At 34.9% G+C, this 19,534-nt stretch overlaps 1 protein-coding gene across 1 annotated transcript in view; it reads right to left on the bottom strand.

The window, feature by feature from the left end:
* Positions 1-1,478: 1,478 nt before the first annotated feature.
* Positions 1,479-19,534, bottom strand: part of MALRD1 (MAM and LDL receptor class A domain containing 1) — a 653,641-nt gene continuing 635,585 nt past the window's right edge. The window contains exons 39-40 of the mRNA XM_024129703.1: positions 9,625-9,700; positions 1,479-1,559 (exon numbers count right to left, since the gene is read on the bottom strand). Of these exons, the coding sequence (XP_023985471.1) occupies positions 1,479-1,559; positions 9,625-9,700 (157 nt within the window). The remainder of the gene's footprint in view (positions 1,560-9,624; positions 9,701-19,534) is intronic.

The raw sequence follows: 19,534 nt of genomic DNA on the forward strand, positions 1-19,534 counted from the left end.
AGGTCTTCTGCCCATTTTTTAATCGGGTTATTTGTTTTTTTGATATTGAGTGGTATGAGCTGTTTATATATTTTGGATATGGATATTAACCCCTTATTGGTCATGTCATTTGCAAATATTTTTTCCCATTCAGTAAGTTGTCTTTTCATTGTGTGAATGGTTTCCTTTGCTGTGCAAAAGTTGTTAAGTTTAATTACGACCCATTTGTTTACTTTTGCTTTTTGTTCCTTTTGCCTTAGGAGACAGATCCAAAAAATATTGCTACAATTTATGTAGAGTGCTCTGCCTACATTTTCTTCTAGAAGTTTTATGGTTTCAGGTCTTACATTTAGTTCTTTAATCCATTTTGAGATTATTTTTGTCGATGGTGTGAGAAAATGTTCTAACTCCATTCTTTTACATGTAGCTGTCCAGTTTTCTCAGAACCACTTACTGAAGAGAATGTCTTTTCTTCATTGTATATTTTTGCTTCCTTTGTTGTTGATTAATTGACCATAAGTGTGTGGGTTTATTTCTGGGCTCTCTATTACGTTCAGAACAACAAAGCTTCTTAACATATATTTTAGCAATATTTTTTATATCTATGTAAAGATAGATGTTAAATGATTATTTGAATGAAAGGAAGTTTAGGATGATAATTTATCACATTTTTTCCAAAATGCAGAAATAAATTATACTCATGGTTATGTTGTTAGGATTACTATGATTTGTCCACCCACTCCTGCTAGTTAGTTTGTATACTAAGTCAGTTCAATTTTGTTTCTAAGGTCAATGGCATCTAAATAAGCATTTTATTTTAGTTTATTTTATTTTTTTTTTGTGGTACGCGGGCCTCTCACTGTTGTGGCCTCTCCCGTTGCGGAGCACAGGCTCCGGACGCGCAGGCTCAGCGGCCATGGCTCACGGGCCCAGCCGCTCCGCGGCATGTGGGATCCTCCTGGACCGGGGCACGAACCCGTATCCCCTGCATCGGCAGGCGGATTCTCAACCACTGCGCCACCAGGGAAGTCCCCTAAATAAGCATTTTAAAACTTCTTTATATTCAGGATCTGAAACAATTTGATTCATCCTTTAAAAAAATAACCATAATAAATTAACTTAAGTGGAACATTTTATTAAAATATTCATATATATAATGAAGATAAGGTTCTGATTCAGATTCCATGAAAACATTCAATATATTCCATAAGAAAATTTATTTGTAAATGTAATAATTAGAGTAGTATTCTGAAGCCCTCCTATTTTTACTATTGCATGAGTTTCTATCAGATTTCACAGACTGGAATACAAGATCATACTTGATCTTTCTTTTGTTTGTTGGTTGGTTGGTTGGTTTTTCTTTTTCTTGCCACACCATGCAGCACGTGGGATCTTGGTTCCCCAACCAGGGTTCAAACCTGCACCCCCTGCAATGGAAGCTCAGAGTCTTAACCACTGGACCACCAGGGAAGTCCCAAGCATACTTGATCTTGATGGTACTATTTGAGATGATTAGATACAGTCTCCAGGCTTCCTGCTGTTGTGTCATATAATGGATTTGAGAAGGAGTATATAGAACTCTATAGAAAAACACATTGAAAAAAGTTACGATTTTAGGCATTAAAATAAGAGACTTCTTTCCAGATCATGCAGATTGAGGTGAATTTTTAATGGATTTTCATGGCAGTAATAACTAGAGCATCACCAGCTCCTACTCCAGCACCTCCAGGCCACACCACCTGAACCACTGACACAGGCCTAGTCTTGGTGTATGCCTAGTGTCCTCTAGTGGCATAGGAGCCACTGCCTCATCCTCACCTCTGGTGGGATGGGGGAATGTAGTGGCCAGGATCTTGACTGCTTCTTTCTATGGTGCTGGTTTCTCTAAGTCTTGTGTTTTGAGTATAGTTAGGTTAAACAAAACAAAACAAAAAATTTTTAAAAAACAAACAGCTTTCAGCTCAGAGAATTATATTTTGCAGTGTATGTTAGAAAATCTAAAACATGGAAAGTTGTATAGGACAAACAACCTCATTTCTTCAACAAATAAACTGCAAAGTGGAAATAAGAGACAGAAAATGAAACCTAGAGATTAAAAGAGACTTAAGAGACATGTCTACCAATTTGGATGCATATACCTTATATGGATCATGATTTTAAAAATAAAGCAACAATAACAAAGTATAAAACCCCCTACTTACTTATGAGACAATTGGGGTAGGTTGAACTCTGATTGAATATTTGATTGTGTCAAGGAATTATTATTAAATGTTTAAGCGTGTTACTATGGTTATATATTTTTTATGTTCTTATCCTGGTACAACTGAAGTCTGTACAGGTAAAATTAAATGATATCTGGAATTTGCTTAAAAACACTCTGGTTGACACCAAGAGTGAACCATAATGTAAACTATGGACTCTGGGTGATAATGACATATCAGTGTAGGTTCATCAATTGTAAGAAATCTACCCCTCTAGTGGTGGATGTTGATAATGGGGGAGGCTATGCATGGGTGGGGGCAGGGAGTATATGGAAAGTTTTAGGTTCTGCCCTGAACCTAAAACTGCTCTAAAGAAAATTAAGTCTATTTAAAAAAATATCACCACCATTCTGGTGGGTGAAGGGAATAGGTGGCAGTAGAGGTGAAACAAGAATGACCACAGGTTGATAATTGTTGACGTTGGCTGATGGGTATGTGGTTTTCATTATACTATTCTCTCAAGTTTTATATCAGAATATGAGAATTTTCTCTAAGAATGTTCAGAAGAGTATTTTCGGGGAAGTCTATTTCTCTGTTACAATGTCAGGGAAGGTGCACTTAGTTTAATTAATACAAAGTCATTTGTTTCTGAAACAATAGAAATCAAAATAGCAACAAAAGTCTAGAGCTATGACAGGATTTCTTCCTTAGCCATTCTTAATCGAAAGAAAATAACATGAAAAAGGAATGATAAATATAAAAATGTCAAATTTAAAACACATTTTAATTCCTTATATCATTTGTAACTTTCAGATACTAAAAGTTAAACTAAGCTAAAGATTAAAGATAAGTTTTCTTTTCTTTAGTAAAAATGAAAATATGTTTATATTACACCTTCCTACTTTGTCAAGAAGATGTATTACATTTTGTTTCTTAAATATTCATTTATTTATTTGTTTATTATCCATTAAGTAGGGCTACATTTTCATTTTTATTCTATGACTTGACTGACTTGGCAAATCATCCAAATTAATTCTCTCTGTGTTCTGGGAAATATCTTACTTCTTCCTTTCATTCCTAACAAAACAATACTAAAATTGTAAATGACATCATTATTGAAGATGCAATGCCCTTAATTTCTCCTTTCCTCTTTTTCAGTTATCAGGTAATAGAAATAAAAAAGTCAAGGGTTGTGTTAGACTTCAACCACATCACTCAAAAATACTAGAAACCACCTGATCTGAAACCTTTGCTACTCGGTTTCAGCAACAGTAACAACTGTTTTATGGAGGATTTTCATTAAAAAAATAATAGGAGAAAATGAAAGTTGGCTTTCTACATGCTCACTTTCACAAGAGAATGAATTTGATACAATATGTCTAAAATCAGATGTAAGGAAGCTTTCAAACAGAAGAAGTGATGTGTTATGGCTAATCCTGTTTTATACCCAGATGGATGCTCATATTACCTATTTAAGAAAGGGATGACAGAGATTTTATTATACTTGCCATTTTCTCTCTAGCCTACTTCATATTGCACTGATAAGGAGTAGCCCTAAAAAAAGGCCAAGAAAGATGTAACACACTTTACTTTCTCCTTTCTCTTTCTAAGTTATCAGGTAATGACCCTCACAGCCCACACCTGAATTGAAAGAGAACATAGAACGCTATTCTCCCTTTTGTGTTTGGGAATAAAATATGAAGAACGGTCAATGAAGAGTTACTGTGAGTAGATGACTAATACTTTGTGGGTTAAGCTGATATTTTCCAGATTTGTCAGCTCTATTTGGGTATGAACAGTGACCACAAAGCCATTTAACAGTGAACTGATTCTACAAGCAGATTGAAACCATCCTGAAATGGAAAATTCTCATTGCATATTTAGAGAGACTGAAACTCTTTCCCATCCCATCTCTTTAGTGGAGAAATAATTCCACTAAAACACATCTTTTAACCATGATATGGGAACATGTCCAGACAACACTGTGTGTGTGTGTGTGTGTGTGTGCGCGTGTGCAGGCTTGTTCCCCATTCTGAAACAATACAGTTCATTACCACTTACCTCTGTTTTCTCTGGGTTGCTCCAGTTCCCATAAATTGGATTAACAAATGCACAGTTAACACTTCTTTTAGTTTTCCTTAAAGCACCCAGGGCCACAAAAAGAAAAGTAAGTATTAAAATGCACCACATGACATTTTCAGGCTATTATCTGATAGAAATCTTTGGGAGACACATTATCTAGCCAGTGTACTTATTTTTATGAAGGCATTTCCATAAGTAAAGACTTTTTTGCAGGATACCAAGGCAAACACATTCTTGAAAGCAAATGTAATTTGACCTCAGAATATTTAAATCCAAAAAAACCCAAGCACATAAAAAAAGTTGTTCTTAAAATTGATTGCTTAAATATTATTCAAATAATACCAAGGTGTACAAGATTAGAAAGAACAATGTTATATAAAGTTGAATTGGTTATAAGGAAAGGCCACCTTGAAGTCCCATCGACTTCAAGAGTTGCCATACCCACCACATCCTGAGGACTATTTTCCATGACAGTGTCTGTCATAAAGATTTGTATGTAGTGCATGTCATAGTATTTAACATTTTAAACAGCAAATTTAAATATGAGCATTTTGAAGAGATCTTTATGTTAGTATTTCCTTTCATGGATCATAAAGAGGCATGTCCTTGGTAATCTCACATACTGGTCTAGATCTGCATAATTTACTCTGATTAACTGAGCTCCTAAGTGATCATTTCCTTTTCATACTTCAGTTACTTAAGAGTCAATAGACTTATCAGAAGACAACTAGCCCTGGTGTAACTGGTCACAACTGATGAAGAAAAAATGCTCATCACAGGAAAGAAACAAATATAACCAGATAATTAAATACACCCTATTGAAGATATAAGGAAAATCCCAAATATGCACACACACACACACACACACACACACACATACACATACATGCATACACACACACACACGTACACATACACATAGTGGAGAATGGAAGACCGATTCCAGGATGATTGCCAGTGTCTTGAGGAGGCAACCAGGAAGAAAAAATATATAATGTGTGACTATTTTTGCCCAATCAGAGTATAATGACAATAAATGTTTGTCAATAATGTACCCTTAAATCCTAAAAGAAAAGATAATAAAGAGGAAGTCTTACTGATTTACTCTTTGAAAAGAAATTGTCAGAGGTATGACCTCTTATTTCATCTACCAAACCACATGGTCCTCTTCTAAAAAATAAGTGTTAATGAGCCCAATAGCATAATCAGGGTAATTGTGTTTGGCTGACAATACATTCTCCCTGTGGATTCAGTGTCTTCTAAGCTTCCTAACCTCCGCTGTTTCTATGTAATTGGCTTAAATATTCAATAGCTTAACCAGTTCACCTTCATTGCATCTACGTTTTGGTTATTGATGAAGAGGGCCATAGCAGCCATTTTTGTGAAAAAAAAAAAAAATCATAGATATACTCTTAAATGGTGAGGCAACAAGTTAATTCCTTAACCACTAATTGAAAACTTATGAGTTGCTCTAATTAAATTGAATGAGTGGTGCTTGATGCTTTGCCTTTTCTCTCTCCAAGACTAGTCAATGTTAAGTTCTCAGAGTAGTAAGCTCAATAATTGGCATAGTTAGAGCAAGAGCCTAGACAGTGCTGCTCTCAAAACTGAGACTGGGTGGGAAGTGAAGTGGTGTTTTGAAATATGTCAAAATGTGAAAGCAAAGGCTGGTACAGGAGAAACAACATGCAGGGAGGGAGGATTAGAACAAAATGGAAATTAGGAACTAGGTAAACATGGGACAGCCACAAACACCGACAGCTCAGAAAAATTATTCTTGGCTGAAATCAGGCATGAAATCAGGAAACAGGAGGAAACCCAAACCATAAGACTAGACAGGACAGATGGTCCAAAGACTGGGCGGGCAACCAGGAACTGGAGGGACAGGCTCGGCTGTCAGTTGGATAGAATTGAGGTACATGCAACACAAAAGATTTTGATATGAGGTGATTATTTTTGGCTTTGAACTGCTGAGACCCCAGATGACCTAAACCAATATTGGCAGGCAGAAGTCAAGTAAATTGATCAATTTTCCAACCGTATTAATTCAGCTATTGAAGCTACTTTTCTTCTGAAGGATTTTAAGTCTTAAATAATTTTCTATTAAAATAAAGTGGCCAGCCTTTGGGGATTGGGTGACTATAAAGAAAGAAGGGTGATACATAAGTGTCAGGATATGGAGTTGTAATAAAACAAGAAGGGTCACAGTATGAGTAGTGGAAGGTGAGCAAATTTGTTTACTTCAAATTATGTTTATTAGTAATCTCAAACTTTTATTTTTCCCAGATCAAGTGTATGTCTCCCAACATTGGAAATCTCTGAATTGTTGGGCTTAATTCTTAATGTCTTTCCTATTTAAAAGGTAAAATATTACCCACTGCCCATAGATACTTCCATTAAGAAAAATTTTAAATGTCAACTCCATATATTTACCATTTCAAGTTCTATGATATAATTTTCCACCTTCATCAATTATATACATTCAAGCATAATTTGTTTAAGTAAAACACAATTTTACTTAAAATAATTTATCCTGATATGAGGAAAACAAAATGTTTGACTATGAAGTTTTCTGCCACTTCTAACACTGTATGGTGCAATGATAGTCTGCATTAGGATAAAAAAGGCTTGTTTAACTTACTGTGTCTGTCATTAAGCAGACAGCTCTTTAAGAGCCGAGGTTTCAAAGAATGGAGCGACCTCTAGGAATCAGCAAGACATTGACTTAGAAGCTTAGAGGATTCCAGATCATGCAGATTGAGGTGAATTTTTAATGGATTTTCATTGCAGTAATAACTAGAGCATCACCAGCTCCTACTTCAGCACCTCCAGGCCACACCACCTGAACCACTGACACAGGCCTAGTCTTGGTGTATGCCTAGTGTCCTCTAGTGGCATAGGAGCCACTGCCGCATCCTCACCTCTGGTGGGATGGGGGAATGTAGTGGCCAGGATCTTGACTGCTTCTTTCTATGGTGCTGGTTTCTCTAAGTCTTGTGTTTTGAGTATAGTTAGGTTAAACAAAACAAAACAAAAAATTTTTAAAAAACAAACAGCTTTCAGCTCAGAGAATTATATTTTGCAGTGTATGTTAGAAAACCTAAAACATGGAAAGTTGTATAGGACAAACAACCTCATTTCTTCAACAAATAAACTGCAAAGTGGAAATAAGAGACAGAAAATGAAACCTAGAGATTAAAAGAGACTTAAGAGACATGTCTACCAATTTGGATGCATATACCTTATATGGATCATGATTTTAAAAATAAAGCAACAATAACAAAGTATAAAACCCCCTACTTACTTATGAGACAATTGGGGTAGGTTGAACTCTGATTGAATATTTGATTGTGTCAAGGAATTATTATTAAATGTTTAAGCGTGTTACTATGGTTATATATTTTTTATGTTCTTATCCTGGTACAACTGAAGTCTGTACAGGTAAAATTAAATGATATCTGGAATTTGCTTAAAAACACTCTGGTTGACACCAAGAGTGAACCATAATGTAAACTATGGACTCTGGGTGATAATGACATATCAGTGTAGGTTCATCAATTGTAAGAAATCTACCCCTCTAGTGGTGGATGTTGATAATGGGGGAGGCTATGCATGGGTGGGGGCAGGGAGTATATGGAAAGTTTTAGGTTCTGCCCTGAACCTAAAACTGCTCTAAAGAAAATTAAGTCTATTTAAAAAAATATCACCACCATTCTGGTGGGTGAAGGGAATAGGTGGCAGTAGAGGTGAAACAAGAATGACCACAGGTTGATAATTGTTGACGTTGGCTGATGGGTATGTGGTTTTCATTATACTATTCTCTCAAGTTTTATATCAGAATATGAGAATTTTCTCTAAGAATGTTCAGAAGAGTATTTTCGGGGAAGTCTATTTCTCTGTTACAATGTCAGGGAAGGTGCACTTAGTTTAATTAATACAAAGTCATTTGTTTCTGAAACAATAGAAATCAAAATAGCAACAAAAGTCTAGAGCTATGACAGGATTTCTTCCTTAGCCATTCTTAATCGAAAGAAAATAACATGAAAAAGGAATGATAAATATAAAAATGTCAAATTTAAAACACATTTTAATTCCTTATATCATTTGTAACTTTCAGATACTAAAAGTTAAACTAAGCTAAAGATTAAAGATAAGTTTTCTTTTCTTTAGTAAAAATGAAAATATGTTTATATTACACCTTCCTACTTTGTCAAGAAGATGTATTACATTTTGTTTCTTAAATATTCATTTATTTATTTGTTTATTATCCATTAAGTAGGGCTACATTTTCATTTTTATTCTATGACTTGACTGACTTGGCAAATCATCCAAATTAATTCTCTCTGTGTTCTGGGAAATATCTTACTTCTTCCTTTCATTCCTAACAAAACAATACTAAAATTGTAAATGACATCATTATTGAAGATGCAATGCCCTTAATTTCTCCTTTCCTCTTTTTCAGTTATCAGGTAATAGAAATAAAAAAGTCAAGGGTTGTGTTAGACTTCAACCACATCACTCAAAAATACTAGAAACCACCTGATCTGAAACCTTTGCTACTCGGTTTCAGCAACAGTAACAACTGTTTTATGGAGGATTTTCATTAAAAAAATAATAGGAGAAAATGAAAGTTGGCTTTCTACATGCTCACTTTCACAAGAGAATGAATTTGATACAATATGTCTAAAATCAGATGTAAGGAAGCTTTCAAACAGAAGTGATGTGTTATGGCTAATCCTGTTTTATACCCAGATGGATGCTCATATTACCTATTTAAGAAAGGGATGACAGAGATTTTATTATACTTGCCATTTTCTCTCTAGCCTACTTCATATTGCACTGATAAGGAGTAGCCCTAAAAAAAGGCCAAGAAAGATGTAACACACTTTACTTTCTCCTTTCTCTTTCTAAGTTATCAGGTAATGACCCTCACAGCCCACACCTGAATTGAAAGAGAACATAGAACGCTATTCTCCCTTTTGTGTTTGGGAATAAAATATGAAGAACGGTCAATGAAGAGTTACTGTGAGTAGATGACTAATACTTTGTGGGTTAAGCTGATATTTTCCAGATTTGTCAGCTCTATTTGGGTATGAACAGTGACCACAAAGCCATTTAACAGTGAACTGATTCTACAAGCAGATTGAAACCATCCTGAAATGGAAAATTCTCATTGCATATTTAGAGAGACTGAAACTCTTTCCCATCCCATCTCTTTAGTGGAGAAATAATTCCACTAAAACACATCTTTTAACCATGATATGGGAACATGTCCAGACAACACTGTGTGTGTGTGTGTGTGTGTGTGCGCGTGTGCAGGCTTGTTCCCCATTCTGAAACAATACAGTTCATTACCACTTACCTCTGTTTTCTCTGGGTTGCTCCAGTTCCCATAAATTGGATTAACAAATGCACAGTTAACACTTCTTTTAGTTTTCCTTAAAGCACCCAGGGCCACAAAAAGAAAAGTAAGTATTAAAATGCACCACATGACATTTTCAGGCTATTATCTGATAGAAATCTTTGGGAGACACATTATCTAGCCAGTGTACTTATTTTTATGAAGGCATTTCCATAAGTAAAGACTTTTTTGCAGGATACCAAGGCAAACACATTCTTGAAAGCAAATGTAATTTGACCTCAGAATATTTAAATCCAAAAAAACCCAAGCACATAAAAAAAGTTGTTCTTAAAATTGATTGCTTAAATATTATTCAAATAATACCAAGGTGTACAAGATTAGAAAGAACAATGTTATATAAAGTTGAATTGGTTATAAGGAAAGGCCACCTTGAAGTCCCATCGACTTCAAGAGTTGCCATACCCACCACATCCTGAGGACTATTTTCCATGACAGTGTCTGTCATAAAGATTTGTATGTAGTGCATGTCATAGTATTTAACATTTTAAACAGCAAATTTAAATATGAGCATTTTGAAGAGATCTTTATGTTAGTATTTCCTTTCATGGATCATAAAGAGGCATGTCCTTGGTAATATCACACACTGGTCTAGATCTGCATAATTTACTCTGATTAACTGAGCTCCTAAGTGATCATTTCCTTTTCATACTTCAGTTACTTAAGAGTCAATAGACTTATCAGAAGACAACTAGCCCTGGTGTAACTGGTCACAACTGATGAAGAAAAAATGCTCATCACAGGAAAGAAACAAATATAACCAGATAATTAAATACACCCTATTGAAGATATAAGGAAAATCCCAAATATGCACACACACACACACACACACACACACACACACACATACACATACATGCATACACACACACACACGTACACATACACATAGTGGAGAATGGAAGACCGATTCCAGGATGATTGCCAGTGTCTTGAGGAGGCAACCAGGAAGAAAAAATATATAATGTGTGACTATTTTTGCCCAATCAGAGTATAATGACAATAAATGTTTGTCAATAATGTACCCTTAAATCCTAAAAGAAAAGATAATAAAGAGGAAGTCTTACTGATTTACTCTTTGAAAAGAAATTGTCAGAGGTATGACCTCTTATTTCATCTACCAAACCACATGGTCCTCTTCTAAAAAATAAGTGTTAATGAGCCCAATAGCATAATCAGGGTAATTGTGTTTGGCTGACAATACATTCTCCCTGTGGATTCAGTGTCTTCTAAGCTTCCTAACCTCCGCTGTTTCTATGTAATTGGCTTAAATATTCAATAGCTTAACCAGTTCACCTTCATTGCATCTACGTTTTGGTTATTGATGAAGAGGGCCATAGCAGCCATTTTTGTGAAAAAAAAAAAAAATCATAGATATACTCTTAAATGGTGAGGCAACAAGTTAATTCCTTAACCACTAATTGAAAACTTATGAGTTGCTCTAATTAAATTGAATGAGTGGTGCTTGATGCTTTGCCTTTTCTCTCTCCAAGACTAGTCAATGTTAAGTTCTCAGAGTAGTAAGCTCAATAATTGGCATAGTTAGAGCAAGAGCCTAGACAGTGCTGCTCTCAAAACTGAGACTGGGTGGGAAGTGAAGTGGTGTTTTGAAATATGTCAAAATGTGAAAGCAAAGGCTGGTACAGGAGAAACAACATGCAGGGAGGGAGGATTAGAACAAAATGGAAATTAGGAACTAGGTAAACATGGGACAGCCACAAACACCGACAGCTCAGAAAAATTATTCTTGGCTGAAATCAGGCATGAAATCAGGAAACAGGAGGAAACCCAAACCATAAGACTAGACAGGACAGATGGTCCAAAGACTGGGCGGGCAACCAGGAACTGGAGGGACAGGCTCGGCTGTCAGTTGGATAGAATTGAGGTACATGCAACACAAAAGATTTTGATATGAGGTGATTATTTTTGGCTTTGAACTGCTGAGACCCCAGATGACCTAAACCAATATTGGCAGGCAGAAGTCAAGTAAATTGATCAATTTTCCAACCGTATTAATTCAGCTATTGAAGCTACTTTTCTTCTGAAGGATTTTAAGTCTTAAATAATTTTCTATTAAAATAAAGTGGCCAGCCTTTGGGGATTGGGTGACTATAAAGAAAGAAGGGTGATACATAAGTGTCAGGATATGGAGTTGTAATAAAACAAGAAAGGGTCACAGTATGAGTAGTGGAAGGTGAGCAAATTTGTTTACTTCAAATTATGTTTATTAGTAATCTCAAACTTTTATTTTTCCCAGATCAAGTGTATGTCTCCCAACATTGGAAATCTCTGAATTGTTGGGCTTAATTCTTAATGTCTTTCCTATTTAAAAGGTAAAATATTACCCACTGCCCATAGATACTTCCATTAAGAAAAATTTTAAATGTCAACTCCATATATTTACCATTTCAAGTTCTATGATATAATTTTCCACCTTCATCAATTATATACATTCAAGCATAATTTGTTTAAGTAAAACACAATTTTACTTAAAATAATTTATCCTGATATGAGGAAAACAAAATGTTTGACTATGAAGTTTTCTGCCACTTCTAACACTGTATGGTGCAATGATAGTCTGCATTAGGATAAAAAAGGCTTGTTTAACTTACTGTGTCTGTCATTAAGCAGACAGCTCTTTAAGAGCCGAGGTTTCAAAGAATGGAGCGACCTCTAGGAATCAGCAAGACATTGACTTAGAAGCTTAGAGGAAAGGAAGCTGCATGGATCACATGAGTTTTCCTCCCCTAACTTGTGACGAATTCACTTAAATTATTATTAAGTTCTGGCTACATCCAATATGTGCAGGCACTGTATAAGGTGGCATTGTGAGGGGACTAAACAGAGAAAATGTTTCTGATGCAAGTTTCCAATTTAAATTTAGTGAGCATATGAACACCTCTAAAGGAATTGACTTCATGGCTTATTAACTAACAAAATTGTTTTAGTGTTGATTAAAAACATGAAAGTATTTAAAATAGATATCTGAAATCACTGTAGATGGGCAATGAAGAAAAACAAAAAATAAAACAAAACTTCATCTATGTTGCATCCAGTAAACATGACTTTCACACACCATACACTTCACCCATTTAAAGAATATAATTCAAAGATTTTTAATAAAATTAATCTTATTAATTTAAAAATGTAGAATATATACAACAAAATTTGCCATTTTACGCATTTTTTTAAAGTGTACAATTCAGTGGCAGTCACTGCATTCAGAGTGTTGTGCAACCATTACCATTACCTATTTCTAAAACATTTTCATCAGTAGAAATGGAAATTCTATAGCCATTAAACAATAAAAACTGTTCTCCTCTTCCTCCAGCCCCTGGTAACCTCTAACTTACTTTATGTCTCTATGAATTTACCTAGTCTAGGTACTTCATATGAGTGGAATCATACAATATTCATCCTTTTGTCTGACTTATTTCACTTAGCATAATGTTTTCAAGGTTAATCCATATTGTAGCATGTATAAGAACTTCAATAATTTTTATGGCCGAATAGTATTCTATTGTATGCATATGCTACATCTTGTTTATTCATTCATCTGATGATGGACACTTGAGATGTTTCCACCTTTTGACTATTGTGAATAATGCTGCTTTGAACATTGGTGTATAAGTCTCTGGGCCCCATTTCAACTCCTTTGGGTATATAACTAGGAATGGAATTGCTGGGTCATATGGTAATTCTATTTTAGGTTATGAGGTGGCACCGAACTTTCTTCCATAGCAGTTGTACCATTTCACATTTCCACAAATAATGTATGCAGGTTTCTATTTCTCCACATCCTCACCAACACTTGTTATTTTCTATTTTATTATTACTATTATTGCCATCCCAAAAGGTGTGAAGTGGTATCTAATTATAGATTTGATTCACATTTCCCTAATGACTAATGATGTTGAGCATCTTTTCATATGGTTATTGGCCATTTGTATATCTTCTTTGAAGAAATACCTATTCAAGTATGCTTATTTTTTTTAATTGGGTTGTCTGTCGATTTGTTGAGTTGTAGGAGTTTTTATATATTCTGTATATTAAACTCTTATCATATATATGATTTCAAATATTCCCATTCTGTAGGCTGTCTTTTCACTTTCTTAATACCCTTTGATGCATGAAAGTTTTTGATGAAGTCCAATTTATTTATTTTTTTCTTTTGTTTCTTATACTTTTGGTGTCATATATAAGAATGCATTGCCAAATCCCAGGTTACGAAGATTTACTCCTATGATTTCTTCTAAATGTTTTATGGTTTTAGCTCTTATATTGAAGTCTTTGATCTGTTTTCAGTTAATTTTTGTGTGTGGTATGAGGTAGGGGTCCAATTTCATTCTTTTGCATGTAGAAATCCAGTTGTCCCAGCAACACCTGTTGAAGAGACTGTTCTTTCCTTATTGAATGGACTTGTCAAAAATCAACTGGTCATAGATGTATGGGTTTATATTTGGATTCTTAATTATAACCCATTAGTCTCTATGTATATTCATATACCAATACCATATTGTTTTGTTTGCTGTGGCTTTGTGGTAAGTTTTGAAATCAGGAAGTGTGAGCCCTACAACTTGATCCTTTAACAAGACTGCTTTGGCTTTTTGGTACCCTTGCAATTCCATATGAATTTGAGGATCAATTTTCCATTTCTGCCAAAAAGACTCTTGGAGTTTTAATAGGCACTGTGTTGAATCTGTAGATTGCTTTGAGCAGTATTGACATCGTGACAATATTGTCTTCCTATCCATAAACTCGAAATGTCTTTCCACTTATTTAGGTTTTCTTTAATTTTTTTCAGTAATGCTTTGTAATTTTAAGTGTAGAAATCTTTCACCTCCCTGGTTAAATTTATTCCCAGGTATTTTATCCTTTTAGATGCTATTCTCAAAAGTGATTGCATTCTTAATTTTTTTTTCATATTGTTTATTGCTGGTATTTAGGAGGATAGCTGATTTTTGTGTGTTGATTTTGTATATTGCAACTTTGCTGAATTCATTTATTAGCTCTAGTAGCTTTTTGGTGGATTCTTTGGGATTTTCTGTATATACATGATCATGTCATTTGTAATAGATTTATTTATTCCTTTCTAATTTGGATGGCTATTTTTTTCTTTTTCTTATCTAATTGCTCTGGTTAAGGTTTCTTATTGGTAAACACATTTATCTCTAGCTTAGTGGAACTATAAAACCTTCATTAATATAAAACTAAATTGTAATGCTAGTGTATGAGGCAAATTATTATGGCAACGTTTGGACAGTTTTGGGTAGAGTCTGGTTGTCACTTAATGTGAAACCTTTAGACTGGATAAGTGAATAAGCATTTATCTAGGTTGAAAGACAAACAAGTTGACAGTGAGCATAGGTGTCACCCTGCATGTTGAAGAATGGCTATTAGGAGGGTTACAAGGAAAGAATGACAAGACAATGCCTGAACTGTTTTTATTGACAAGTCTATACTTCAAAATAAACATCATATTACATATATTGTAAGTTTATTAATTAATAATTTTAATCAACTTTTATAATTTGTCTTACTGAGTGTGTCTTATTAATTTTATTTACTAAATTAATTGTTGTTTTTGGTTATCAATCAGTGGTTTACTTTCTTTCTGTTAAGAACAGACATGTTTTTCTCCAATTTACTGGTATGTCATTTCATGTGTCTGAGAAACTACTCACACTTCTTAGTCAAACCCACCAAACACCTAGTGGTAGTCCCCACTACCATCTCATGGGAGTAAATCTGTCACAATGTATTCATATTTAAAAACAGGCTTAGAAAATGTTCAGATGAGCTCAAAACTTTAGCACAAATTATAAAAGTAAGGTGGAATGCCATTTGAGATGGCCATGCATGATGATTCCTGTTACATCCAGGTAGATTGCATTATAAAACTCTACTGTAAAAACCTGTCTACTAAAAAGTATGGAGAACAACACTTTCTGAAATTGGGTAATCCTAATGCAGCTATCAAGGTGATTTGCAGAGATAAACATGATAATTTATTTACCAAAAGATATTTGCTGTGCATGTGTGTGTGGAGGAATTTGTTCTCATGCTTCCACTAAAGAAATGATTTCTATATTTGTTTCTAAATGCTGAAGAACATTCTAAGATCCAAGAAATAACTGTCCTGAGTTAAGGGCCTGAAGGAAAATGATGCCTATAATGTGGTGACTCACTCCTTAAGGTGGTGAATGTTAGAATGTTGATTATGTTATTTATCATCTTTCATGTTTATTTAAATTTACCCAACATTTCTAGGACACATATTATCTATCAAACATTGTGTTAGGTCCTATACTTACAAAGTTGATCATTATTTGTTCCTGCCTCTAGACTTTCTTTTGGAGGGTGGCAGCTTGCTAGATTTCTGTCTCTTAGATTAAATTACATTTATAAAATGCCTACCACAAGTAGATGCCCACTAACAGTCCAGTGCTATTCTTTTACCTTCTTTTCTTATTCTCTCCTTTTGTCATTTATATCTTCTTTTAAACTTCCTACTTGTTTCTCCTGACCCCCAAACTTGGGACCAATGAAAGCACATTGGGATAAAGGAAAAAAAATAAGGAAGTGGCAAAATTAGTAATAATACTCACTGTAGTACTTTTAATTTTTTAAAATAAATTTATTTATTTAGAGCTAGCAAGGACCTTTGCAATCATCTTGTTCATGCCTTTTTTACAGATGGAGCAAATGAGGTTCTTCTCCCACTAGATTGTAAGTCCTCTGGAGGATAAGGACCTTGTCTGGTTTACTCTTCTCTCTATCACAGCACCTAAAACAGTACCTAGTGTGGCAGGAATCAACTGAAAGTTTATAGAAAGAATAACTTAATGAATGCACATAGTCCGAAGGTTTAATGATGGAAAAAAAGCCACTAACCAGCTCTCTACTCTGTTCTTCCATGCCTACTCCCAGCAATATACTTCATCAATACTCAGAGAGAAAAGACATTCATTTTTACTACTGTTACCATGGAGTCACATTTGTATTTTGATTTCTGTTCCACTTAGCCCAAGACTTTAAGTGGGCCAGGAGCCTACTTTTGAACTCTGTCTCTTTCCATTTTTTTTTTCTTTTTCAGCTGGTTAAGTGCCAGCCCAGAGGAGCAGCCTGAGGGCTTTCCTGAAGATGAGCAGAGTATAATAGAATAGGGATGGTCCTTCTATCTATTTCATTACATGGAAACTGAAAAAGTCATATTATTGGAGAAAAATTAATTTGGTACAAATAACTCATTTTACAATCTTTGAAAAATAAAGGTCTGTGTCCCTTATATCTCATATTCTCTGAAAAATAAGAGGTATGAAATATCCATGTATAAATATCAGGGCTTGATGTGAGTTTTCAGGTTATGAAGTATTTGATTTGTTACTGCTGGGGAAAAATGTTTTCTAACCATAAAAGTACATGGGACATATTTTTTTTAAAAAGGGCCCATCTAAATTATGAAATACAATCATTTCACCGGTGGAAATGGAATTCATTTATTCTGGGAGTCATGCCTATTATATTACATTTTGCTTAGCCTGATTAATGATGAATCTGGAGTGTCTCAGAGAAGTAAATCTCAATTCTACTCTACTCATTTCCACCTATGTCATTTTAAACTCTTCAATTAGGTTTTTCGAAATGTTTCCAGTCCTAAGACTTTCTATGAAGTCTTTCTGAGTGTGCTAATCTTTCAGATAAAGGGAAAATACATTATAAAATCCTAACAAAAGTAAAATATTTCTGGTCCCCACTTTTACTCATATCTATTTTTAATGTTCATTAAACATATTTCTGTCAAGAAGAGATCATTTTAGAAATGTTTGTTTCTTAGGGTACTAATAATTTTTTTTTCTCTGTCTTATTATAAAAATTAATGTGTAATGCTCTTATTTTTGCTTCCTGATCTTAGAACCTATAAAAATGAGTTTTTCTTTCTTTCTTTATTTTTTTTTTTTGGTTTGTTCATTTTTAAACTTGTAGTAATAGGAGGAGATTGGTGCACTGCATTTCCTGTGCAATTATCGGTGCCACATGATTCACATACATCATCTTTCTTTTCTCAAAACCTTAGACAAGTTTTATTTTACACCTGGTCTCTCACTGTTTCCAATCCAAATTTTGGCCTGTCTGAATAGACTGTTTTTAAGGAGAGGTATCACACATTTTTAAATTTAGACACTACTTTGTCCTTTTTGTAATGAGAGCAACTTTATGGCAGTTTGCAAAGATAAGCATAATAGAAGAATATAAGCCAAATGAGAAGGGACTTCCCTGGTGGTGCAGTGGTTAAGAATCCACCTGCCAATGCAGGGGAAATGGGTTTGAGCCCTGGTCTGGGAAGATCCTACATGCTCCAGAGCAACTAAGCCCATGCACCACAACTACTGAGCCTGCATTCTAGAGCCCATGCTCTGCAACAAGAGAAGCCACTGCAATGAGAAGCCTGGGTACTGCAACCGAAGAGTAGCCCCTGCTTACCACAGTTAGAGAAAGCCCACACACAGCAATGAAGAACCAACACAGCCAAAAATAAATAAATTAAAAAAAAAAAAGACAAATGAGAAACAGATAGGAAGTGGAGAAAGGGATTCTTAGAACTGGAAAATAGAGTTGAGCCAGAGGGAAAGAGATGGAGACAGTATATGACATGGGTATGGTGAGAGTCTATTTACTTACTTAATGTAGGATACAAATTTGACTTTAAGATTCTCCAATTCAAATTTAAGCAGGACAAAAGAATCAATCACATAGGTCACATTTTCAAAAAAAAAAACCAAACAAGAAAAAAACAGTTGCTTAGAAGCACATCTTCACCAACTCAGGAGAGAAGACTTATGGTATGCATCCTGTCACTATACTCTAGGTTAACAAGGTAACAAGTGCCCACAACATTATTTTAGGAAGACCAGCAATGGGTTTCACGAGGTTGTTTCAACAAATATCTTTCAAGATATCAGACTGAGACTATGCCGAAATGTGCCTCAGTAAAACTACCTCGGAGAGGGTGGTAGCAAGAAGGGGGAGGGATTAAATGGAACCCTTGAAGCACAACAGTGTGTTAGAGAATTTGATTTGGGGAGCATTTTTTTTTTGGCTGCACTGTGCAGCATGTCGGGTCTTACTTCCCCAACCAGGGATGGAACCCAGCCCTTGGCAGTAAGAGGAAGGAGTCCTAACTACTGGACGGCCAGGGAATTCCAGTGAGGGGCATTTTAATATGGTTGTGTTTATCATAAAAAAGCCAGCACCAAGATTACAATTTGTAGTGTGTAATTACAGTGTGGCACATTAAATCTGTTATAAGAATCTACAGGTAGTAAAACTGTCACTGTTTGCAGATGACATGATACTTTACATAGAGAATCCTAAAGATGCTACCAGAAAACTACTAGAGTTAATCAATGAATTTGGTAAAGTAGCAGGATACAAAATTAATGCACAGAAATACATTAGTGTATTCTAATAATGAAAAATCTGAAAGAGTAATTAAGGAAATACTCCCATTTACCACTGCAGCAAAAAGAATAAAATACCTAGGAATAAATCTACCTAAGGAGACAAAAGGCCTGTATGCAGAAAACTATAAGACACTGATGAAGAAATTAAAGATGATACAAACAGATGGAGAGATATACCATGATCTTGGAATGGAAGAATCAACATTGTGAAAATGACTCTACTACCCAAAGCAATCTACAAATTCAATGCAATCCCTATCAAACTACCAATGGCATTTTTCACAGAACTAGAACAAAAAATTTTACAATTTGTAGGGAAACACAAAAGACCCCGAATAGCCAAAGCAATCTTGAGAAAGAAAAACAGAGCTGGAGGAATCAGGCTCCCT

Source organism: Physeter macrocephalus, chromosome 11 (genome assembly GCF_002837175.3).
Source record: "Physeter macrocephalus isolate SW-GA chromosome 11, ASM283717v5, whole genome shotgun sequence".
Lineage (NCBI taxonomy): Eukaryota > Metazoa > Chordata > Mammalia > Artiodactyla > Physeteridae > Physeter > Physeter macrocephalus.